Source organism: Oncorhynchus clarkii, chromosome 6, assembly GCF_045791955.1.
Source record: "Oncorhynchus clarkii lewisi isolate Uvic-CL-2024 chromosome 6, UVic_Ocla_1.0, whole genome shotgun sequence".
Classification (NCBI taxonomy): domain Eukaryota; kingdom Metazoa; phylum Chordata; class Actinopteri; order Salmoniformes; family Salmonidae; genus Oncorhynchus; species Oncorhynchus clarkii.
The window spans coordinates 20,867,130-20,892,833 of NC_092152.1; the positions used below are offsets into that span (position 1 = coordinate 20,867,130).

A 25,704-nucleotide genomic window follows, 5' to 3' on the forward strand; every position below is an offset into this window, starting at 1 on the left:
AAACGTACATTGAACCATATCGTGGGGCATAGTTTAAAAACTCAGTGGATAGTGCTAAAACAATGACGTCATATCTGAATTCTGCCATCTTTATGCACATTTGCCATTGTTTACCCTTTTATATGTTTTTTTTAATCAAGTAAAAACAAGACCTTTGTAGCTTTAACTTAAGCCATGTGATGTCACATCCCTTTCCAGGGCCCACCATCACTGCCTGTGAGGTTAGGGGCAAGATGTGGGGAGAAGTTGGAGGGGCGTTGGTGTTGTTGCTGCTTTCGGAAGTCTTGGACTGCATTGGTAAGTTCTAATAAAGGCATGGATGTAACTGTTGCTGCATCGCAAACAAACAACATATTAGTCTTGGGAATTCAGTTTTTTTTTTATTGGGATCATATTGTATTAATCTAAGTTGGCATTGTACACTGAGTGTACAAAACAATAGGAACTTCTTCCTACTGTTGAGTTGCACCCCCTTTTGAACTCAGAACAGCCTCAATTTGTTGGGACATGGACTCTACAAGGTGTCAAAAGCATTCCACAGGGATGCTGGCCCATGTTGACTCCAATGCTTCCCCACGGTTGTGTCAAGTTGGCTGGTAGTGGATCTCTACTCCGAATTGCTTGCTCCATCTCATCCCACAGATGCTCAATTGGATTGAGATCTGGTGACTGGGCAGGTCACTGCAGGAAGCTGAATTCACTGTCATGTTCGTGGAACCATTACTGGACAATCATAGCCTTGTGGCATGGGCCATTATCGTGCTGAAATGAATATACAGATGGATACACTGCTGCCATGAGGATGCATGTGGTTTTCTCCATACCCTAGTCCTCCCATCAGAGTGAAATTGCAGAAACCAGGCAATGTGTTTCCAATTCTCCAGTGCCCCATGTTTTCGTTCCTTTGCCTACTGCAACCACAGTTTCTTGTTTTTTGCTGAAAGATGTGGTACTCTGTAAGGTTATTGGCAGCCGTACCCCATTTGTGTCAAGCTACGATGAGTTGTGCATTCTTTTATGGGTCTTTCGGCACCAATGTTATACTGGACTGTCAATTGACTAACTGTAGCCTGTCTGTTGCTCTTCACAATTTGTGTCAGTCTCCTTTGTCCTGTTTCATCAATGACCCGTTTTCGACTACTGGCCTGCCTTTAGCTAGATGTTCTTTGGGTGGTGGACCATTTTTTGATACACTAGGGAAACCGTTGAGCATGAAAAACCCAGCAGCATTGCAGTTCTTGACACACTCAAACCGGTGCGCCTGGCTCCTAATACCAAAACCCATTCAAAGGTACTTAAATATTTTGTCTTGCTCATTCACCTTCTGAATGGCACATATACACAATCCATGTCTCAATTGTCAAAACATTGTCTTAAAAATCATTATTTAACCTGTCTCCTCCCCTTCATCAACACTGATTTGAAGTGGATTTTTTTTACATCAATAAGGGACCATAGCTTCACCTGGATTTACCTGGTCAGTCTATATCATGGAAAGAGCAGGTGTTCCTAATGTTTTGTACACTCAGTGTATATGGTATATACTACCATTCAAATGTTTGGGGTCACTTAGAAATGTCCTTGTTTTTGAAAGAAAAGCAATTTCTTTTATCCATTAAAATAACATCAAATTGATCAGAAATACAGTGTAGACATTGTTAATGTTGTAAATGACTTTTGTAGCTGGAAACAGCTGTTTTTTTTATGGAATATCTACATATGCATACAGAGGCCCATTATCAGCAACCATCACTCCTGTGTTCCAATGGCAAGTTGTTAGCTAATCCAAGTTTATCATTTTAAAAGGCTAATTGATCATTAGAAATCCCTTTTGCAATTATGTTAGCACAGCTAAAAACTGTTGTTCTGATTAAAGAAGCAATAAAACTGGCCTTTTTTAGACTAGTATTGTATCTGGAGCATCAGCATTTGTGGGTTCGATTACAGGCTCAAAATGGCCAGAAACAAAGAGTCTTTCTTCTGAAACTCGAAGCACAACTTGAAGCACAACTGAGCAAGAGGACAAGTACACTAGTGTTTATTTTTAGAAACAGACACCTCACAAGTCCTCAACTGGCAGCTTCATTAAATGGTACCCGCAAAACACCAATCTCAACGTCAACATTAAAGAGGCGACTCCATGATGCTGGGCTTCTAGGCAGCGTTCCTCTGTCCAGTGTCTGTGTTCTTTTGCCCATCTCAATCTTTTATTTTTATTGGCCAGTCTGAGATATGGCTTTTTCTTTGCAACTCTGCCTAGAAGGCCAGCATCCCGGAGTCGCCTCTTCACTGTTGACGTTGAGACTGGTGTTTGCCCATCCTTGCTCTACTGCATCTCCCATTCCTCTCGAGCTTCAGGCAACTCTTCAATTTACTGTATGTTTGGTGTCCAGCTGTATCATTCGAACAAACCAATTAGCCAGCTAGCTAGCTAGAGCTCAGAGCATTGAAATTCCATAACTACTTGAATGGCCATGAGTCATTCTGACGTTGATATTTCAATTGTGTAAATATTCCATCATAAATAATGCATGCATTATGTTAAAAATGGTCATAAGAAACCTCAGGACACCAAATGTAAATCGGAATCGGACAGAAAAAAGACTGGAAATACTAAAATAAGTTGAGTGTATTTTCTGACTGTAAGACAGTTGCCTGCCCAGTTGGCCCATCCAAAATACACCTAAACTATATTGAAACTTATTTCACACATATATAATAATAATAATAATAGATGTGGCCTAAAGACAAGATTAAATTGACAATAGTCTGATGGGTGACATTAATTGTCAAATAGAGAATGAAGAGACTGATGCCCAGCATGCATTGACAAAGAAGGGAATAGAGAATACCAAATAGCACTTGTTCCATATCATCCTACTACAGAGGCCAGATGTTTTAATTGCTATACCCTATCAGAAAGAGCAGATTCCAAGGTTTCTAATGAACCATTTTTGCCAAACAACTCTACAAATTGCGCACATGGTCTCGGTTTCAATATATTACTTTTTCCTAGAATGACTGTCTCTATGCATGTTCCTCATGTATGTAGGCTACTGTCGACAATCAGCAATAGTAATTTTGGAAAAATATCCTTTAATATTCTATTCTTCTGTTATCTTTTACAGTAAGTGTACAATGGAATATGTGTGTTGACTGTGATAGGGCAGGGCCTGTGATGTCTGCTAAACTAACACTTTGATTTCATTATTGATATGGCCTTGGTTACTAAGCAAGGGGAAATAAAACTCAAAATATGCTATTCTGTTATTTTGAAATAAATTGTCTTGTAGGCCTATCATGTTTTTTATTACCTTTCTAAATTAAAATGATTGTCTTTCTTTGTGATTGTGTATATTAACACTAGAAAGATAGGGAGCATCCTAATGACTCAAGACCAATGTAAATGTTTAATTACTCTGCCATTTTTAAAGATTAATACAGTAAATAAGTCTATATAAACACACTGTCATTGTTAGAATCTTAATATCACAAACAGAACCAGATTTAGGAGGGCATGTCATTTTTTGAATGATTTCCCCGTTACCCTTCCTCTCGACAGTTGGGCCTGCTCTGTAGTGATGGGCATTCCGAGTCTTTGAGCCGGCTCATTTGGCTCCCAAATCGCTCTTTGTTCAAAATGTGTAAAGCCCAAAAGGCTGCCATTATGTCAGATCTTGCGTGTTCAAATACATTTTTACCTGGCCAAATGATTAGATGTCCTTTTTTTACCCACTGAAAAAATCAGCGTGGAGCAGATTGAGGCTTTCTTCCCACTGCTCTAAAGAAGATTCACCATCTTTAGAGCAGGGCTCTCCAACCTTATTCCTGGAGAGCTACCCTCCTGTAGGTTTTCACTCCAAGTAATAATTGTAAACAGTATTGTGCCCGAGTGGTGCAGTGGGCTAAGAGCACTGCATCGCAGTGCGTCACTGCAGTCCCTGGTTCGAATACAGGTTCCATCACATCCGGCCGTGGTTGGGAGTCCCATAGGGCGGCGCACAATTGGTCCAGCATTGTCTGGGTTTGGCCGGGGTAGGCTGTCATTGTAAATAAGAATTTGTTCTTAATTAGCTGACTTGCCTAGTTAAATAAAGGTTAAATTTAAGAAAACATTAAAAAGCATAAGTAGTGGGTTTGGTGTGTGTGTCCAAGAGTGTCAGTGTAGGCATGATAGGCAGATATACTCTGAGTATACCAAACATTAGGAACACCTTCCTAATATTGAGTTTCACCTCTTTTGCCCTCAGAACAGCATCAGTTTGTCAGGGCATGGACTCTACAAGGTGTCGAAAGCATTCCACAGGGATGCTGGTCCATGTTTCCAATGCTTCCCACAGTTGTCTGGATGTCCTTTGGGTGGTGGACCATTCTTGATACACATGGGAAACTGTTGAGCGTGAAAAACCCAGCAGTGTTGCAGTTCTTGCACCTACTACCATACCCCGTTCAAAGGCACAAATCTTTTATCTTGCCCATTCATCCTCTGAATGGCACACATACACAATCCATGTCTCAAGGCTTAAAAATCATTCTTTAACCTATCTCCTCCCCTACGTCTACACTGATTGAAGTGGATTTAACCAGTGACATCAATAAGGACTCATTGCCTTCAACTGATCAGTCTTATGTCATGGAAAGAGCCAGTGTTCTTAATGTTTTGTACACTCAGTGTACATTTTAACAGGGCTAAAAAGTGACTCGTAGCAGGAATATATAAATACTTATGGTAATATACTAATGGCAATATTAAATGTGAACAGGAGTAATAGTCACTAGTAGCAGGATAAATAGATTGAAACTAATGGTAATCACAATCAATAATCAATTAACAGTATTGTAGTGGTAGTAATACATCTAATCAAAAATAATTTTAGTGGTAGTTGTTAACCATTTAACAGTCTTATGGCCAGGGGGATAGAAGCTCTTTAGAAGTCTGTTGGTCTGATCCTTGATATACCGCCTGCCGGACAGGAGCACGGAGAACAGTCCATGTCTCGGGTGGCTGGAGTCTTTGTACATTTTTCGGGAATATAAATATAGATGTTCCACAACATGTTATGTGCAGGTAGATTGTCATGAGCTAATGTCCAGCTGTGGCATGTGTGTGCACCCAGGTATCTCTCCCCCAGGGAAACCTGTGCTCATCAACTGTAGATCCCCTGAGAAGGAGACCTTTACATGCCGGTGGGACCCTGGTTTTGATGGAGGACTACCCACAACCCACCACCTCTATTACCAGAAAGAAGAGTTCGTAGCACTCATTTTAATAATTTATATTTTTGTGTCCACTGTTGATTTGTAGGTCTAGAGTCAAGACCACTCTTATTATGATTATATGGTGGTAGTTCTAGTTACCTAGCTTCAACATTATTGATATGTGTACTGAAGTTGTCCTGTGTCAGCACTGAACACCATTGAAATCCACTGACTGTAGAAAAGTACTAGCTCAGTTTCCATACTTATCATGTGCAAGATCAATCAACTGAGTACACAACTTTGTTGGTGAGTTACCTCTGACTTATCAATATCACCAGAGCAGCCAATCAGCCCTGCATTGCAAAACAGCCTTGAGTGTTCACGTGTTGTATTTATCTACATTGATGTAATGCAAGTTTCCTGTGATGCCCGCACCAGCACACATCACCAGCATTCGCCCCTATGAATGTCAGAAAAGTTATTGTTTGTCTTTGTGCAGCTCCGATGGAATGTACGAGTGTCCAGATTACCAAGCTGCAGGAAGCAACTCGTGCTTCTTCAACAAGAGCCACACCTCTATATGGGTCAACTACAACATCACAGTGGTGGCCATCAACTCTCTGGGCAGCACTGTCTCTGACCCGCTGGAGGTCGATGTTATGTATATTGGTAAGCTGCTCTGCTGATGTTAGAAATAATCAACCCACCATTCATGCATTAACATTTGTTTTTTAATTAGTTTACACTTTAGGTAGCAGAGCTTGCAGCGCACAAACCTACAGTAGAATATTCATCAGTCACCATATGTCAATTTACTGTAAAGCAGTATCCCTGAGATCAACTTGGGAGAATAGAAAAATACTCACTGACTGGTTTGGACACAGGAACCACCTGAACTTACTGGACTAGAATGAGGATGAACTGGTTTGGGTCCTGTGCATAACTTGGATCATGTTTCATATCTTGTAGTATGTGATTACATGCTCTCGACTCGACTGTGTAGGCTCTGGCTTACTTGTTTGTTTTGGCATTGGATAAATGTAAAGAAAACAAATTGGGTTATTGATGTGATACTTTATTGACATGTGGCTGGATCTACTTCATTATGACCAAAAAACAAACAAATCATTGAAAAACAGGAAAACAAAATATTACTATGTTTAGATTTTACATATATAAAACCTGATTTGATTTGCATATGTTTGAGCGAACATCCATTCTTATGTCTATATAGAGCAGGGATGGGCAAAACATCTGAACTCATCATGAGGGGCTGCAGGGACTTGTGGGTTTGTGTACCCACATCCATACCCACATGCTGTATGCAGTCAGAGCCGGCCCTAGCCTTTTGGAAATTGCCCTCACCTTGCGAGCAAAACATTTTAGCGGCACCCCTCTTGACAGCGGAGGGAACGTTTTAGAGTTAATTTCCTGTAATTCTACACATTTTGCCATGGGGCGTAGAGAACATTTTGCGGTTTTGAAGGAAGTTCTCGGCAATTCTACTCATATTGCCATGGGGCAGAGTGGAAAATGTGCAGTTTTACAGCTAATTTCCTGCAATTCTACATATTTTGCCATTTGGTGAATAGAAATGTTTGCAGTGTTTTACATGATATCTGAGTGATAGTGGTGAATGAAATCAATGGGGGGCCCCACGGTTGGTAATTCGGCCATGGTTACTACATTTTAGATACCTAGCTAGACTAATTTACCAATCTAAAACATTTTAGCTGACATGGGTTAATTGAGTGACTGTCAGTGACTGACATAACAAGAGAAAAGCTGCTGATGCACAACCACATTTTGAAATTGCACCTTGTGTATTCTACTATTCCAATTGTCAACAGTAAGTTGAGACCTCGACTGAGGTCTCCACAATCCGAGAGTCTACAAAAGGCGGGGTGGGCCTTCAGTTGCCCATCCCTGATATAGAACTTAATGAATATGGATCAAGCCTATTGGAGCCCTACAGAAATTAATTGTGTTCTATCTGTGCTTCATGCAGTCCAGCCCAATGCCCCAGAGAATGTGACAGTGTCTGTGGTGGAGACTGAGGAGAGTCCACACCTCCTGGTGAAATGGGAGCCCCCTCACGAGGCCGACACACGCTCTGGCTGGATCACTCTCACCTACCAACTACGGGTGAAACGACAGAATAAGAAGGAGAGCGAGTGGGAGGTGTGTGTGTGGATGGGTTACTCTATAGAGTAGACAGTCAAGGCAAAAAGAGATTTGATAAATTCCCTGTTATTTATTTGACTCTCATTGCAGTTTACTCAGTGAGGGTCAATATGTAGGAATGTGTATAAAGTTAGAGTTTAAGAAATGTAAACGTTGCCTTATTTATTAACTGTTTAGTTTCCATTTAGTTGATGTTATATATAAACAGTTGGTCAGGTCCAGGCTCTTCTTAGTTTCCTTGTATTTGTCTTTATAGGAGTATGCCTCAGGGAAGCAGACCCAGTTGATCATCTACAGTCTGCATCCAGGAGAGGTCTACATGGTCCAGCTTCGCTGTAAACTAGACCATAGCCTCTGGAGCGAGTGGAGCACCACTACACACACAGAGGTCCCTGATTGTAAGATCTTTTATGATTATTTTATTTCCCTCAATAAGTTGCAGAGCTCAATGGTTCTATGCGCTCTTGGTCTTTACTGTACCACTTTGTGGCATCCAAGGTGGTTGATGTACAGATGGGATCAAGGTTAAGTGTCCACCAGTAAGATAATTTCAGATAAGCAGAAAGTGCATAGTGAACATACTTGGACATACAATACTTACTGTTGATATACAACAGGGTTGTGCTCAATTCAGAATTTTGGAACTGACTCTTGGGAGAGGCTATACGGACACGTCTGCAGGGTAGGGGAGTAACGGATCACCTTTGAACTGTAACCCATTACGTTACCAGCAAAAATATTGTATTTAGATTGCAGATACTTTTGAAAAACGACATGATTACTTCTAGGATTACTTTACATTTCAGAAAGGATGTTTGCAAAAATAATGTGACCCCTTTCTATTTTCCCAATGACATTCAAATCATCATTGAAAAAAGGCGCAAGTTTAAGTTTGTTCTGTCTGAACGAGTCTGACCACAAGTCAGAGACTAATATGATGACACACCAAATTTGTTTGATGGATTGCGAGAAAAGAGCAGAAAAGAGCAGGAATAGGCTAACGTCCAAGCTATGTCTTCCAATGGTGTAGCAGTCGTGTAGCATATAGGAGACATGGATAGCATTTATTAATATCTAGGCTACATAGGGCATTGGTGTGAATCACACTGCTGCTCTCATTTGTCAATTTGTTCTTTACGGAGACTGATTGCTGTGTATTTTAAACCAATAATGGTTGAATTGAAGAAGTTTAAACTGTCTATCAATCATTGTTTTTGTGACCAGGGGTTTATTCATTACGAAAACAGTTTACCGTTTAAGCAAAACAAGACTTTCTATTGGACAAATTCAGGTAGGTCCCTCTCCGTTTCGTTATGTTTGTTTGCAACAGCTGCAGTGATAGTGCGGATCCCACCCAGCCTATCAAATAAAAGTTTGAGTTCCTCCCTTCTAAACTTCCCCGTGGTATTGTGCTCCATACTGTCATAAACAAGTTTAATTTAAGAACACCACAAGTGGTGCTTTTATTGCTCAATCTAATTTGTGCTGATTCAAAAATAAAATGTCCATAGGCCTAACAGACATATGCTCAACCTGGTACACTTTTGATAGACTTAAACAGCTGCAAATTATTGAGATATCAAAGTGTCACCAACAAAAAGGTAAACAATAGGCCTATAGCAAATGCAGCATATGGCATACATTTTTCACATGCAAATGGCATTTTTCGGTAGTGTTCAAAGCATGCCATTTTTAGAACAGCATTCCTTTTTCAACTCGAATCAATGAGCCAAATCAGTCCTCGATGACAACAAAATCATAAACAACAGAGTAGGCTAATTAGTCCTTAGTTTTGGGGTTATGCTCAGGTAAAAGAATTTGGTTTATCTGTATTTCCATATTTCCATGTCCTATTCTTGAAGATAAAGGGGTATTAAATTAATTGGAATGACTGGAAATCTGACAGACTTTGGTTTTTAATGTAAAGATATAATTTAATCATATCATTATCTGTAGTAGAAAGCAATGGGTTAGAAGAAGCCTACATAACCAACCCATAAAGAAAAATACAACATCAATTTATGGCCATCTATGTAAACTTCAACATTAATTTATCCTACAATAGATGTCGTTCAATTGCTAATATACATTTTTTGTCTTCTTCTAAGGCCTCTTTAGCAGGTAGGTTGATGTTATTAGGATGAGTCTTGTCTTTGAGGTAGAACTGAGCAATTTCCACTAGATGGGCCAGCTGCAAAGTCAAAATATTGGCTATATTGTACAAAAAATAATAATAATGAAATTTGCTTTGTGGTCTCAATTTAAAGTTATGGTTAGGCATTAAGGTTAGCAGTGTGGTTAGGTTTAAAATCAGATTTTATGACTGTGGCTGTGCCAGATAATAACCTGTGCCTTTTACAGGCTTCCCAGGTAAAACATTTTGGAACTGTTCTTCCATATATTATGACAACATTTCTTTTTTTTTTCCTTTTTTCGTTTTGGCCACATTACATTTTTTCTGGAGGCAAGCCAAAGTTCGAAGCCGAAGTCTACGCTCCTTCGTCGGTGATTGGTCAACAGTAGGGATTCTTCAATAAAGTATTTGTTGTCGTTCAACGCTAGACGACTCGTTTTCATGCAAATTATTTCATTGAGAAATACTGCACCAAACATTTTACTAAGATGTAAAATTATTCAACTATGTTTTCCTTGGCAAAAACATCAGAATTAATAACGGATTTCTTTAATTATCTTAGATTAATTCTGACAACTTTGAGGAGATTGGCTACGGCGTTTCAAAATGGACAAACAGTACTATTGCCGGTCTTTTAAGGGATTATGCAAGTACACTCGTTCAGTGCTGTAACGATGTACACTGAAAGTTGGGAACAAGTTCAGGGAGTGAATACATTTAATAAATAAATGAAGAAAACAAGAAACACAAAACAGCGGATCCGACATGAAACAGGAACAATGACGACTGGGGAAGAAATCAAAGGGAGTGACATATAAAGGGCAGGTAATAAAGGAGGTGATGGAGTCCAGGTGTGTCATTATGCGTGTAACGCTGGTGACAGGTGTGCGCCCTAACGAGCAGCCTGGTGACCTAGAGGCCGGAGAGGGAGCACACGTGACAAGTGCTGCATAAAGGGAAAGTCATCTAAAAGTAATCAGATTACGTTACTGAGTTTGTAATCCAAAAGTTACATTACTGCTCACAATTTGGGGCTGGTAACTAACTGTAAGTGAGGACTGTATATTCTTTAGGTTAGGTTTTACTTTGTGTTCGCTCCCATGTGCTGGTAAGGGCACAGATGGCAGACAGGTAGGATTCCAGTTGAGGCTGTTTAATAACACTGACGATGAACAGGCACGGAACAGCACCGCACAATGTATGTAGTATAGATATAGCACTTAGTGGTCTGACAACTTGCTTCCACCAAAGTGTATGTGTTTGTTTGGCCTGTAAGTAAAGTGAGAAATAAGATACAATAGTGAATGACAGAATGCAATCTCCAATTCACATCTCTTATAAACATGGCTATAACATAACTAGGATGACTTAATACTATACAGGAGCATACAGCGCAATACAACGTGGCTGTGACTGTGCTCATTTGAGATGAAAGGGGTGCTGCAGCACATGTACAGTTGAAGTCGGAAGTTTACATACAGTTCGGTTGGAGTCATTAAAACTCGTTTTCAACCACTCCACAAATTTCTTGTTAACAAACTATAGTTTTGGCAAGTCGGTTAGGACATCTACTTTGTGCATGACACAAGTAATTTATCCAACAATTCTTTACAGACAGATTATTTCACTTATAATTCACTGTATCACAGTTCCAGTGGGTCAGAAGTTTACATACACTAAATTGACTGTGCCTTTAAACGGCTTGGAAAATTCCAGAAAATGATGTCATGGCTTTAGAAGCTTTAGATAGGTAAAATTACATAATTTGAGTCAATTGGAGGTGTACCTGTGGATGTATTTCAAGGCCTACCTTCAAACTCAGTGCCTCTTTGCTTGACATCGTGGGAAAATGAAAAGAAATCAGCCAAGGTATGTACAAACAATAGTATGCAAGTATAAACAACATGGGACCATGCAGCCATCATACCGCACAGGAAGGAGACGCGTTCTGTCTCCTAGAGATGAACGTACAGTTTATCTCAATACTTTGTTATATACCCTTTGTTGGCAATGACAGAGGTCAAACGTTTTCTGTAAGTCTTCACAAGGTTTTCACACACTGTTGCAGATCTCCTCTAGAGCAGTGATGTTTTGGGGCTGTTGCTGGGCAACACGGACTTTCAACTCCCACCAAAGATTTTCTATGGGGTTGAAATCTGGAGACTGGCTAGGCCATTCCAGGACCTTGAAATGCTTCTTTCGAAGCCACTCCTTCGTTGCCCGGGCGGTGTGTTTGGGATCATTGTCATGCTGAATGACCCAGCCACGTTTCATCTTCAATGCCCTTGCCGATGGAAGGAGGTTTTCACTCAAAATCTCACGATACATGGCCCCATTCATTCTTTCCTTTATAAGAATCAGTCGTCCTGGTCCCTTTGCAGAAAATCAGCCCCAAAGCATGATGTTTCCACCTCCATGCTTCACAGTAGGTATGGTGTCCTTTGGATGCAACTCAGCATTCTTTGTCCTCCAAACACGACGAGTTGAGTTTTTACCAAAAAAGTTCAATTTTGGTTTCATCTGACCATATGACATTCTCCCAATCTTCTTCTGGATTATCCAAATGCTCTCTAGCAAACTTCAGATGGGCCTGGACATGTACTGTCTTAAGCAGGGGGACACGTCTGGCACTGCAGGATTTGAGTCCCTGGCGGCGTAGTGTGTTACTGATGGTAGGCTTTGTTACTTTGGTCCCAGCTCTCTGCAGGTCATTCACTAGGTCCCCATGTGGTTCTGGGATTTTAGTTCACTGTTCTTGTGATCATTTTGACCGCACGGGGTGAGATCTTGCGTGGAGCCCCAGATCGAGGGAGATTATCAGTGGTCTTGTATGTCTTCCATTTCCTAATAATTGCTCCCACAGTTGATTTCTTCAAACCAAGCTGCTTACCTATTGCAGATTCAGTCTTCCCAGCCTGGTGCAGGTCTACAATTTTGTTTCTGGTGTCCTTTGACAGCTCTTTGGTCTTGGCCATAGTGGAGTTTGGAGTGTGACTGTTTGAGGTTGTGGACCGGTGTCTTTTATACTGATAACAAGTTCAAACAGGTGCCATTAATACAGGTAACGAGTGGAGGACAGAGGAGCCTCTTAAAGAAGAAGTTACAGGTCTGTGAGAGCCAGAAATCATGCTTGTTTGTAGGTGACCAAATACTTATTTTCCACCATAATTTGCAAATAAATTCATTAAAAATCCTACAATGTGATTTTCTGGATTTTTTTTCTCATTTTGTCTGTCATAGTTGAAGTGTACCTATGACACAAATTACAGGCCTCTCATCTTTTTAAGTGGGAGAATTTGCACAATTAGTGGCTGACTAAATACTTTTTTGCTCCACTGAACTTTGTTGTGAAAAGTGCAAATCAATCCCAAAACAACAGCAAAGGACCTCGTGAAGATGCTGGAGGAAACAGGTACGGATGTATCTATATCCACAGTAAAACAAGTCCTATATCAACATAACCTGAATGGCCGCTCAGCAAGGAAGAAGCCACTGGCCAAAACCACCATAAAAAAGACAGACTACGGTTTGCAACTGCACATGGGGACAAAGATCGTACTTTTTGGGGAAATGTCCTCTGGTCTGATTAACAAAAATATAACTGTTTGGCCATAATGACCATCATTATGTTTGGAGGAAAAAGGGGGAGGCTTGCAAGCCAAAGAACACCATCCCAACCGTGAAGCACGGGGGTGGCAGCATCATGTTGTGGGGGTGCTTTGCTGCAGGAGGGACTGGTGCACTTCACAAAAGTAGATGGCATCATGAGGGAGGAAAAGTATGTGAATATATTGAAGCAACATCTCAAGAGATTAGAAGTTAAAGCATGGTCGAAAATTGGTCTTCCAAATGGACAATGACCCCAAGCATACTTCCAAAGTTGTGTCAAAATGGCTTAAGGACAACAAAGTCAAGGTATTGGAGTGGACATCACAAAGCCCTGACCTCAAATCCCATAGAAAATTTGTAGGCAGAAGTGAAAAAGTGTGTGCGAGCAAGGAGGCCTACAAACATGACTCCGTTACACCAGCTCTGTCAGGACGAATGGGCCAAAATTCACCCAACTTATTGTGGGAAGCTTGTGGAAGGCTACCCAAAACATTTTACCCAAGTTAAACAATTTAAAGGCCATGCTACCAACTACTAATTGAGTATATGTAAACTTCTGGCCACTGGGAATGTGATTAAAGAAATAATAGCTGAAATATATCATTATCTCTACTATTATTCTGACATTTTACATTCTTAAAATAAAGTGGTGATCCTAACTGACTTAATACAGGGAATTTTTACTATGATTAAATGTCAGAAATTGTGAAAAACTGAGTTTAAATGTATTTGGCTAAGGTACAGTGCCTTGCGAAAGTATTCGGCCCCCTTGAACTTTGCGACCTTTTGCCACATTTCAAGCTTCAAACATAAAGATATAAAACTGTATTTTTTTGTGAAGAATCAACAACAAGTGGGACACAATCATGAAGTGGAACGACATTTATTGGATATTTCAAACTTTTTTAACAAATCAAAAACTGAAAAATTGGGCGTGCAAAATTATTCAGCCCCCTTAAGTTAATACTTTGTAGCGCCACCTTTTGCTGCGATTACAGCTGTAAGTCGCTTGGGGTATGTCTCTATCAGTTTTGCACATCGAGAGACTGAAATTATTTCCCATTCCTCCTTGCAAAACAGCTCGAGCTCAGTGAGGTTGGATGGAGAGCATTTGTGAACAGCAGTTTTCAGTTCTTTCTGCAGATTCTCGATTGGATTCAGGTCTGGACTTTGACTTGGCCATTCTAACACCTGGATATGTTTATTTTTGAACCAATCCATTGTAGATTTTGCTTTATGTTTTGGATCATTGTCTTGTTGGAAGACAAATCTCCGTCCCAGTCTCATGTCTTTTGCAGACTCCATCAGGTTTTCTTCCAGAATGGTCCTGTATTTGGCTCCATCCATCTTCCCATCAATTTTAACCATCTTCCCTGTCCCTGCTGAAGAAAAGTAGGCCCAAACCATGATGCTGCCACCACCATGTTTGACAGTGGGGATGGTGTGTTCAGCTGTGTTGCTTTTACGCCAAACATAACGTTTTGCATTGTTGCCAAAAAGTTCAATTTTGGTTTCATCTGACCAGAGCACCTTCTTCCACATGTTTGGTGTGTCCCCCAGGTGGCTTGTGGCAAACTTTAAACGACACTTTTTATGGATATCTTTAAGAAATGGCTTTCTTCTTGCCACTCTTCCATAAAGGCCAGATTTGTGCAATATACGACTGATTGTTGTCCGATGGACAGAGTCTCCCACCTCAGCTGTAGATCTCTGCAGTTCATCCAGAGTGATCATGGGCCTCTTGGCTGCATCTCTGATCAGTCTTCTCCTTGTATGAGCTGAAAGTTTAGAGGGACGGCCAGGTCTTGGTAGATTTGCAGTGGTCTGATACTCCTTCCATTTCAATATTATCGCTTGCACAGTGCTCCTTGGGATGTTTAAAGCTTGGGAAATCTTTTTGTATCCAAATCCGGCTTTAAACTTCTTCACAACAGTATCTCGGACCTGCCTGGTGTGTTCCTTGTTCTTCATGATGCTCTCTGCGCTTTTAACGGACCTCTGAGACTATCACAGTGCAGGTGCATTTATACGGAGACTTGATTACACACAGGTGGATTGTATTTATCATCATTAGTCATTTAGGTCAACATTGGATCATTCAGAGATTCTCACTGAACTTCTGGAGAGAGTTTGCTGCACTGAAAGTAAAGGGGCTGAATAATTTTGCACGCCCAATTTTTCAGTTTTTGATTTGTTAAAAAAGTTCGAAATATCCAATAAATGTCGTTCCACTTCATGATTGTGTCCCACTTGTTGTTGATTCTTCACAAAAAAAATCAGTTTTATATCTTTATGTTTGAAGCCTGAAATGTGGCAAAAGGTCGCAAAGTTCAAGGGGGCCGAGTACTTTCGCAAGGCACTGTATATGTAAACTTCCGACTTCAACTGTACTACAAAGCATAGCACCATCATTTTCAGTACAGGGCTACAACTGCACAATGAACTTGAATACCTTTAAACAGTGAAATACAATATAATGATGTAGCATACACCTATACAATTGCAGGGCTTGCACTGGGGGAAATTATCCAATACAAATACAGGGTTAAATGTCTGAAATTATATGACAACCACAACAGAGTTAGACAGCTCACAGTAGCTAGCTCGCAGTAGAAACTACTAGTTAGCGTAACCATAAACATGACGACATCGTCGCAGAGTGCATCTTCAGACATAACTTAATAAAATAAAAGGTGTTTATTTAACTAGGCAAGTCAGTTAAGAACAAATTCTTATTTACAATGACGGCCTACCAAAAAAGGCCTCCTGTGGGACGGAGGCTGGGATTAAAAATATAGGACAAAACACACATCATGACGAGAGACACCACAACACTACATAAAGAGAGACCTAAGACAACAACATAACATGGCAGCACCACATGACAACCCAGCATGGTAGTAACACCACATGACAACCAATATGGCAGAAACACAACATGGCAGCAGCATGGTTGAAGAGATGGAGATAAAACTGTCCAGTTTAAGTGTTTTTTTTTTTTTTTTTTTTTTTTAAAGCTTGTTTGTCGCTAGCTGCAGTGAACTGAAATGAGGAGTGACCCAGTGATGTGTGTGCTTTGGGGAACTTTAACAGAACGGGTGTTGTATGTGGAGGATGAGGGCTGCAGTTTGTATTTCAGATAGGGGGGAGTGAGGCCTGAGATGGTTTTATAAATAAGCATCAACCAGTCGGTCTTGCGACGGGTATACAGAGATGACCAGTTTACAGAGGAGTATAGAGTGCAGAGATGTGTCCTATAAGGAGTGTTGGTGGCAAATCTGATGGACGAATAGTAAAGAACATCTAGCCGCTCGAGAGCACCCTTACCTGCCGATTCTATAAATTACATCTCCATAATCTAGCATGGGTAGGATGGTCATCTGAATCAGGGTTAGTTTGGCAGCTGGGGTGAAAGAGGAGCGATTACGATAGAGGAAACCAAGTCTAGATTTAACCTTAGCCTGCAGCTTTTATGTTTATGTATATTTTATGTTGTACTTTTTACCCCTTTTTCTCCCCAATTTTGTTAATTCCAATTGGTAGTTAGTCTTTTCCCATCGCTGCAACTCTCGTACGGACTCTGGAGAGGTGAAGGTCAGGAGCCATGCGTCCTCCGAAACACGACCCTGCAAAGCCGCACTGCTTCTTGACACACTGCTCGCTTAACCCGGAAGCCAGCCGCACCAATGTGTTGGAAGAAAACACAACTGGCGACCGAAGTCAGCGTGCATGCACCCAGCCCACCACAAGAGCACGATGGGACAAGGACATCCCAGCCGGCCAAACCCTCCCCTAAACCGGACGACGCTGGGCCAATTGTGCGCCGCCTCATAGGTCTCTTATGTTCGTGGCCGGCTGCGACGCAGCCTGGGATCGAACCTGGGTCTGTAGTGATGCTTCAGCACTGCGATGCAGTGCTTTAGACCGCTGCACTATACGGGAGGCCCATAGCCTGCAGCTTTGCTATGTGCTGAGAGAAGGACAGTGTACCATCTAGCTATACTCCCAAGTACTTGTATGAGGTGACTACCTCAAGCTCTAAACCCTCAGAGGCAGTAATCACACTGGTGGGGAGAGGGGCATTCTTCTTACCAAACCACATGACCTTTGTTATGGAGGTGTTCAGAACACGGTTAAGGGCAGAGAGCTTGTTGGTCACTAAGAAAGCTTTGTTGTAGAGTGTTTAACACAAAATTCAGGGAAGGCCAGCTGAGTAAGACTTTATCATCTGCATATAAATGGATGAGAGTGCTTCCTACTGCCTGTACTATGTTGTTGATGCAAATTGAGAAGTGCGTAGGGGGCCTAGGACCGAGACTTGGGGTACTCCCTTTGAGACTTTGATAGAGGTAGTTAGCAAACCAGGCCAAAGACCCCTCAGAGACAGCAATACTCCTTAGCCGGCCCAAAAGAATGGAAAGGTTTACTGTAGCAAAAACTTTGGCCAAGTCAATAAAAATATCAGCACAAGATTGCTTAGAATCAAGGGTAATGGTGACATCATTTAGGGCCTTTAAGGTTGCAGTGACACATCCATAACCTGAGCAGAAACTAGATTGCATACCAGAGAGAATACTATAGACAGTCAGTTGATAATTGACAAGTTTTTCCAACACTTTTGATTAACATGGCAAAATAGAAATAGGCCTATAACAGTTAGGATCAGCATGATCTTTCCCTTTTTTAAATAGAGCACGCACCATGGCTGCCTTCCAAGCAATGGGATCTTCCCCAGAGAGGAGAGAAAGGTTAAAAAGGTGAGATACAGTCTTGGCGATGTTACGGCCTGCAACCTTAAAGAAGAAACTATCCAAACCATCTGACCCAGATATTGTTTTTTGGGGTCAAGTTTAAGGAGGTCCTTTATCACTTCCGACTCAGTGACTGCCTGCAGGGATAAACTTTGTAGTGGGGAAGGGGAGGGAGGAGCATCAGAGCTAGTTGCATTAGAAGGGGTGGGAGATGAGGAAATGTTGGACGGGCAATGAGGCATGGCTGAGTCAAATAGGACTCCTGACTTAATGAAGTGGTGATTTAAAGACCTCAGCCATGTGCTCCTTGTCAGTAACAACCACATCATCAACATTAAGGGACATGGGCAGCTGTGAGGAGGAGGGTTTATTCTCCAGGTCTTTAACTGTTTTCCAGAATTTCTTGGGGTTAGACCCACAGAGAGAATTGCTCCTTAAAGTAACAAACTTTGGCCTTCCGGGTAGCCTGAGTGCACTTATTTGTAATTTGCCTGAACGAGATCCAGTCATCCTGAGTATGCGTGGGCCTCCCGAGTGGTGCAGTGGTCTAAAGCACTGCATTACAGTGCTAGCTGTACCACTAGAGATTCTGTGTTCAAGTCGCAGCCAGCTGCGACTGGGAGACCCATGGGGCAGCGCACAAATGGCCCAGCGTCGTCCAGGTTCGGGCAGGGTTTGGCCGGCAGGGATGTCCTTTTCCCATTGCGCACTAGCGACTCCTGTGGCGGGCCGGGAGCAGTGCACGCTGACACGGTCCCCAGGTGTACGGTGTTTCCTTACTGGATCTCGTTTAGAAAGTAACGTAAATGTAATCTGTTACAGCTGGCCTGCACACCTGGTGCCCAAATTGTATGTTGCGCAGCTGAGAGTCAAGTGGAGACGAATGGATTTGGTTCAGTCAGTTGTCATGACGTGGCCCTCTTTGGGTATAGCGAGTACCATCCCCCTCTCTCTTCCCACTACACCCAGGTTCTGTTATCTCAGGTCGCAAATTCCTAGAGGAGACTCTCCTCATGGCCAGGCAGTATAGAGAGAGAGAGCGAGAGAGAGAGAGTTTCACAGTAGAACAAAGGAACTTATTCTACATCACAGAACTTGAGAACTGAACGATATCCATGTTTGGGAGAATGTGTAAGCGGTCGGTGGAGAAGCCAGCTACGACCGGTCCGTTTTGTTTCATGTTGTGACCTCATTGAAAGACAATACAGCCACATTATCATAACTCTGTTTATACAGGAGCCTCCGTTATGAGGTTTGCATCTAATTATTGTATAAAATGAATGAGTAAAGATGAAACTATTTGTGAAATTATGTAATGTGATTTTGAACCATTAATGTGAGAGAGTTGTATACCCTTCAAAGTTTAACAAAGTCATTGGCCCGCCCCTGTGAGCACAGACATGATCTGGCTCATAGGACAGCCCTTTTCTACTGTTCCGAATAAAAACCCCACCTGGAGAAATCCTCTTTAGGCCATGCGTACCTCGATCACAGAGGGGGCGAAGGTTTGAGTAGAGACCACAAAAACCTCAGTATAAGCTAAGGGTGTAATGGTTGTTGAATTCCTAACCAAACCACGTGGGGCATTGGCTACACGGGTGGAAATGGTTCATCTCTGAGACTATCGATACCGACAGAATAAGAGCAAATCTTTAATACTAATTACTAGTCTGCAGCTAGGAATTATGTCGACCTGGAATGCAAAGACCAACAACCGCCAAAACATCTATTCTATAAGAACATTTCTGAATGGGACTCTGAAGTATCCGTTCTAACCACGAGAGACTTCATGGGAGCAGAGAGAGACGGGCGGATGAACTTTCCAACAGAGATCACTACGACACACTGAGTGTCAATATGTATTGATTGCAATTATTCCCGACTGAGTGAGCGTTCATGTGCAAAGGATTAGCATTTCAATCAATATAATTATCAACTGTGTAGTGACTCTTGTAATTCCCGCCCTTCTCAGTCCACACCCACTTCCCGTTGTCCACCAAGCCACCATATCGGCTTAGCCCACTAGGGAACCTCCCCTATAATTTCCTTGTAACCATATCTACTGTTTGTTTATGCATTTCTGTGATTATTTAGTTAGTAAATAAATGATTAAGACAATTGGTGTATGGATGATTCATAGTAAAGGCTGGGTTCGTGCAGATAACCAACAATTTACGACGTTTGGAATGAGACTAATGTGAGGTAAAGAATAATTAATTAATTAGAAGACTAATTGATCAGATATTAAAATATCTGAAGAGTTATATTAGGAAAATTATAACTTTGTAATCTGAAGATTTTTCTTGGTTCCCCCGACTTCCTAGTTAATTACATTTACATGATTAGTTTAATCACGTAATAATAATTACAGAGAATTGATTTGATAAAATAAGTCTGCAATTGAATGAAGCCAAAGACACGACACAGTCGTCCTGATGAGCCCCTCCCAGCAAGATATACTGAACAGAAATCTAAACGCAACATGCAACAATTTCAAGATTTTACTGAGTTACAGTTCATATTACGAAATCAGTAAATTTAAATAAATAAATGACGCTCTATGAATTTCTTATGACTTGGCAGGGTTGCGGACATGGGTGGGCCTGGGATGGCATAGGTCCACCCACTGGGGAGGCAGGCCCAGCCAATCAGAATTTGTTTTTCCCAACTTAAGGGCTTTATTACAGACAGAAATACTCTTCAGTTTCATCAGCTGTCCCGGTGGCTGGTCTCAGACAATCCCGCATGTGAAGAAGCCAGATGCGGAGGTCCTGGGCTGGCGTGTTTACAAGTGGGCTGCGTATTTTTTTGTCCGGTTGGACGTACTGCCAAATTCTCTAAACGACATATCCACCAGAACAGCTCCGGTGGATATTCCTGCAGTCAGCATGCCAATTGCACACTCCCTCAAAACTTGAGACATCTGTGGCATTGTGTTGTGACAAAACGGCACATTTTAGAGTGGCCTTTTATTGTCCCCAGCACAAGGTGCACCTATGTAATGATCATGTTGTATAATCAGCTTCTTGGTATGGTACAAGAGAAATAAGCGTTTTGTGCATATGGTACATTTCTGGGATCCTTTATTTCTGCTTATGAAACATGGGACCAACACTTTACATGTTGCATTCATATTTTTATTCAGTATAGTTTATTCTGGCTAGCTGGCAACAACGGCAGCAGCATTGCGCTAGTTAAAACCTGTAAAAGAAAGTCGTTAATTTGGATGGGTGAGGGAGAAATAAATTGTAGTATTGGTCACCATCTGGATGTCCCCTTGACATGCCAATTAGTTAACATAAGGACAAGCCGTTGCGAATGACCAGTGCAAGGGTGTTGCTAGCCTGTTTGCTTCGGGTGACCGAAGAGGCTAGTACTTGCCGACCTGAGTAGCTTCCCACTGGGCAGAAGTTGCTTCCCACTGGGAAGCTGTATCACATGTCGGCGGTGTTAGTTAAAGTGGCCAATTTTTTTCCATCCCATTTGATTTCATTTCGAGAAGGATAACAGCCTTCACAAGAAATAACTTGTAGTATTGGTATTGGGTACTAGTAACAATCTGGATGTCACCGTTATTTAGTTTACTGCTCAATGGGCAGAGTATGCACTGCAAGCCGGTAACACAACAGCGTCCTTCGCTTTCACAGTGAGGAGGGAAGTAGCTGGATAGTGTAGCCAGTCTCAGGCCAGGGTGACAGCTAAAGCATATGTATTGTAGCGATATTCACAGTAAATGTAGAACTATGGCATTAACCTCTAAATTTTTGTAAATAAAAAATTACAATTACTTCTGAACAAGCTCGCAAGTCCCAACTTCGGCAGACAAGTTTTTAATTATCCCTGAAGTTTCGAGCCAAATCTTTAAACTAGAGTCTGGGAAGGGCTCATCAGGACGACTGGCCGAACTAAATCTGTTCGTCGACTCTTGTTCCGCGACATACTTCATCAATTAGAGCACCAGGTGTGTGTACGTAAAGCCTCTCCCATTCAATTATAATTTAATTGGCCACACCCCACATGATGTCAATTTTTTTATTTTAGTTTGAATGACAGGATGTAAAATGTAATTCAGTGCAATTCAAAGAAACTCCACAAAGTCATTTAACATGAGTTTCATTGAATCTGACAGGTCACACTTCCAGATCCATATAATTTTTCTCTGGAAAAAATGTTTATATACTCTTTTAACCTTAGTGCTTAGAGTAGCCAATTATATTTCCAGCAACCTTTTTTTTTGTTTGGCTTCTTTTTGAAGGCTTTATGGTCAACTTGAGGGTTAAACTAATGCATTCTGGCAAGATTTAGGTATTTAATTAAATATAATATTTGTATACAGGTTTTGTTATTCTTAATCATTAAATGTAATGGTTTGTCCTGAAAATCAAATGTTTCAACAATATTTTATATGCATATACAGTACCAGTCAAACGTTGGACACACCTACTCATTCAAGGGTTTTTATTTTTAATATTTTCTACATTTTAGAATAATAGTGAAGACATTAAAACTATGAAATGACACATATCATGTCATGTAGTAATCAAAAAAGTGTTAAACAAATCAGAATATATTTTATATTCTTCAAAGTAGCCACCCTTTGCCTTGATGACAGCTTTGCACACTCTTGGCATTCTCTCAACCAGCTTCACCTGGAATCCTTTTCCAACCGTCTTGAAGGAGTTCCCACATATACTGAGCACTTGTTGGCTGGTTTTCATTCACTCTGCGGTCCAACTTATCCCAAACCATCTCAATTGGGTTGAGGTCAGGTGATTGTGGAGACCAGGTCATCTGATGCAGCACTCCATCACTCTCCTTCTTGATCAAATAGCCCTTACACAGCCTGGAGGTATGTTGGGTCATTGTCCTGTTGAAAACAAATTATAGTCCCATTAAGCACAAACCAGATGGGATGGAGTATTGCTGCCGAATGCTGTGGTAGCCATGCTGGTTAAGTGTGCCTTAAATTCTAAATAAATCACTGACAGTGTCACCAGAAAAGCACCATCACACCTCCTCCTCTATGCTTCACGGTGGAAACCATACATGCAGAGATCATCTGTTCACCTATTCTGCGGCTCACAAAGACACGGCGGTTGGAACCAAAAATCTCACATTTGGACTCATCAGACCAAAGGACAGATTTTCAGCGGCCTAATGACCATTGTTCGTGTTTCTTGACCCAAGCAAGTCTCTTCTTATTATTGGTGTCCTTTAGTAGTGGTTTCTTTGCAGCAATTCGACCATGAAGGCCTGATTCATGCAGTCTCCTCTGAACAGTTGATGTTGAGATATGTCTATTACTTGAACTCTGTGAAGCAGTTATTATGGCTGCCATTTCTGAGGCTGGTTAGTCTAATGAACTTATTCTCTGCAGCAGAGGTAACTCTGAGTCTTCCTTTCCTGTGGTGGTCCTCATGAGAGCCAGTTTCATCAGCGCATTAAGAAGGAAAGAAATTCCACAAATTAACTTTTATCAAGGCACACCTGTTAATTGAAATGCATTCCAGGTGACTACCTCATGAAGCTGGTTGAGAGAATGCCAAGAGGTCGGCTACTTGATTTCAATATCTAAACAAAGTAAACAGGCTATGTTTGTGTAACACTTTGTTGGTTACTACATGATTCCATATGTATTATTTAATAGTTTTGATGTCTTCACTATTATTCTACAATGTAGAAATTTGTCAAAATAAAGAAAAACCCTTGAATGAATAGGTGTGTCCAAACTTTTGACTGGTATTGTATATAATGACATGTTTGATGTTTTATGTACAAGATGTATATTTGTGTAGATTGCACCTTATATAGAATAGAATAGGCATTTGAATTTCACTGAATTAAATTATATTTCCTTTCATTCAAATTTGAATTGCAATTCTGTATCCTGTTTACTACTTCAATTAAAACTCAATAATTGATTTGGAATTCATGAGGCATTCTCGATTCCATCTGAATTGAACGCAACCCTGATATACAGTATGCATTTGAAATTCATTCTGAAGCGGTTCTCTCCCATGTGTGTGTTTGTAGACTTTCTGAAGGAGCGATCGATCTGGATTGTGGTCACCGTCTTTTCTGCTTTTATAATCCTGCTTGTTACCTTCACCCTGGCCATGAAGAGAAAATAGTATATATTTTCCTTAAACAGAATATTTTAAAAGTTTTATTTTCAAACGATCCATAATATATTCAAATTGTGAGTACAATAAAAACTCTTTTTTTTTTGTCCCAGTGTAAAGCATTGTCTTCTGCCTCCTGTTCCTGGTCCAAAGATATCAGGACTAGATACACAACTCCTGAAGGTAAAGTGCAATATACTTATCCAACTTATACTAAATTCTTCTTTTGCTCTTCTCCCAACCACCAGACATCACAGAAACACACACACACAAATTAGAGAATTTAGACATGCAGGTCTACATGTTAATATTTCCCTCTTCCAGTGTTGTTCATCTTATGCAACTCTCTTCCAGAGTGGGCGGTCCGAGGACATTTTAAGCTCTCTGATCAACCAGGGCTTTCCTCCCACCATAGCCACTAAGGACCAGCAGGTGGACTATCTGCTGGTGTTTGATAGTGAACAGGTGACACCAGATCTTCAGAATGGACAAACAAGGACAAATAACTCCATAGATCATGGTTGCTATGACCACAGCCTTTTGATGGAGGCTAATAATAAAGAAGTAAAAGTTGGAGGCAGAGAGACGGTGGAACAGGGTTATTCTGAGGGGCTTGAATCTACTTTTAGGAAGACCAAGAGCCTGTCCACTGACGTTACATCTCACCCATATCCTCAGAAGAAGCCATTCAACAATGTTACTGAAACGCCAAAGCAAGCGACTGTTTCCAGCAAGTATCGATCCTTAAGCCATCATAAAGATCTCTGGGACAACTTAGCCAGACATCTAGACTACAGGGAAACAGTGGTCAAGAGCCAATCAAACTGTGATGACAAACATAATTTGTCATCACAGAATATTGTGACTCCCTCGAAGGACATTGGTTGTGTGGAGGTTCATAGGTGGACAAAGAGCATAGGCCTACAGGTGCTTGTACCTAAGATGGATAAGAGGCAGGAGGACTATAGCAAAGTGAGTGTGGTGGAGAATGATAATTTAGTGCTGCTCAAGAGAGAAACGGCCCCCCTCAAATGCACTTCCTGTAAGGTAGGAGGCAATCAATCAGAGAAATGTCTCCAACAGAAGCCATGTGAACCTAATATGACAGTGCCTGCAAAAGAGGGAGTGCATATAGGATCTAATGGTTATGTGGAGCATGTCACTGTCACACACTTTATAAAATGTAATTGTCTGAAATGACATTCCAATGTAGCAAAAAAATTAAATACTCAGGATTGTGACATTTTCACTGACAAGAGAATCGACTATCATGTTGCTCAGGATATTGTTTTTGTATGTACTGTATACAGTGAGCCAATAAATATGGTAATTTCTGATTAATATATTTGAGATTAAAACACTCACCACAGGTTACACACAAAGCATAACAAGCCAACTCACTTAACTATCCATATTCAAGAGTTAAGACATTAGATGAATGTTGAATAAGATTTTTCATTGTAATTGCTTAAAACAAGAATAACTGATTCGTTGTACAGCTTTGATCATTTTGATTTGGGGCAGTTTTACTGCATTGACACTACAGTCACATTCAAAATGATGCATCTGAAGGAATAGAATGTAAATACAATATACATCACTTCAAATCATTATTGATCACTGAACCATAATTATTTTAATATCTGTTATAAAAGACATTTAACAATTTAAAAAATGCTATTAAAGTATTGCACATTAATGTAAC

The 25,704-nt window shown here is 40.9% G+C and overlaps 1 protein-coding gene across 1 annotated transcript; it reads left to right on the forward strand.

Moving 5' to 3' along the window:
* Nucleotides 1-204: 204 nt before the first annotated feature.
* LOC139410760 (prolactin receptor b) lies at nucleotides 205-25,340 on the forward strand. Its single transcript, XM_071156234.1, has 8 exons — nucleotides 205-297; nucleotides 5,118-5,250; nucleotides 5,699-5,868; nucleotides 7,208-7,380; nucleotides 7,640-7,781; nucleotides 23,911-24,007; nucleotides 24,113-24,182; nucleotides 24,354-25,340. The coding sequence occupies exons 1-8, from the start codon at nucleotides 234-236 to the stop codon at nucleotides 25,197-25,199; spliced, it is 1,695 nt and encodes a 564-aa protein (XP_071012335.1). The 5' UTR covers nucleotides 205-233; the 3' UTR covers nucleotides 25,200-25,340.
* Nucleotides 25,341-25,704: the final 364 nt, after the last annotated feature.

Coding starts and splice junctions, on each gene's coding strand:
- LOC139410760 (XM_071156234.1), top strand. CDS start 234: ATGTGGGGAGAAGTTGGAGGGGCGTTGGTGTTGTTGCTGCTTTCGGAA. Junction 5,869..7,207: donor GGTCGATGTTATGTATATTG/GTAAGCTGCTCT, acceptor TGCTTCATGCAG/TCCAGCCCAATGCCCCAGAG. Junction 24,183..24,353: donor TAGATACACAACTCCTGAAG/GTAAAGTGCAAT, acceptor ACTCTCTTCCAG/AGTGGGCGGTCCGAGGACAT.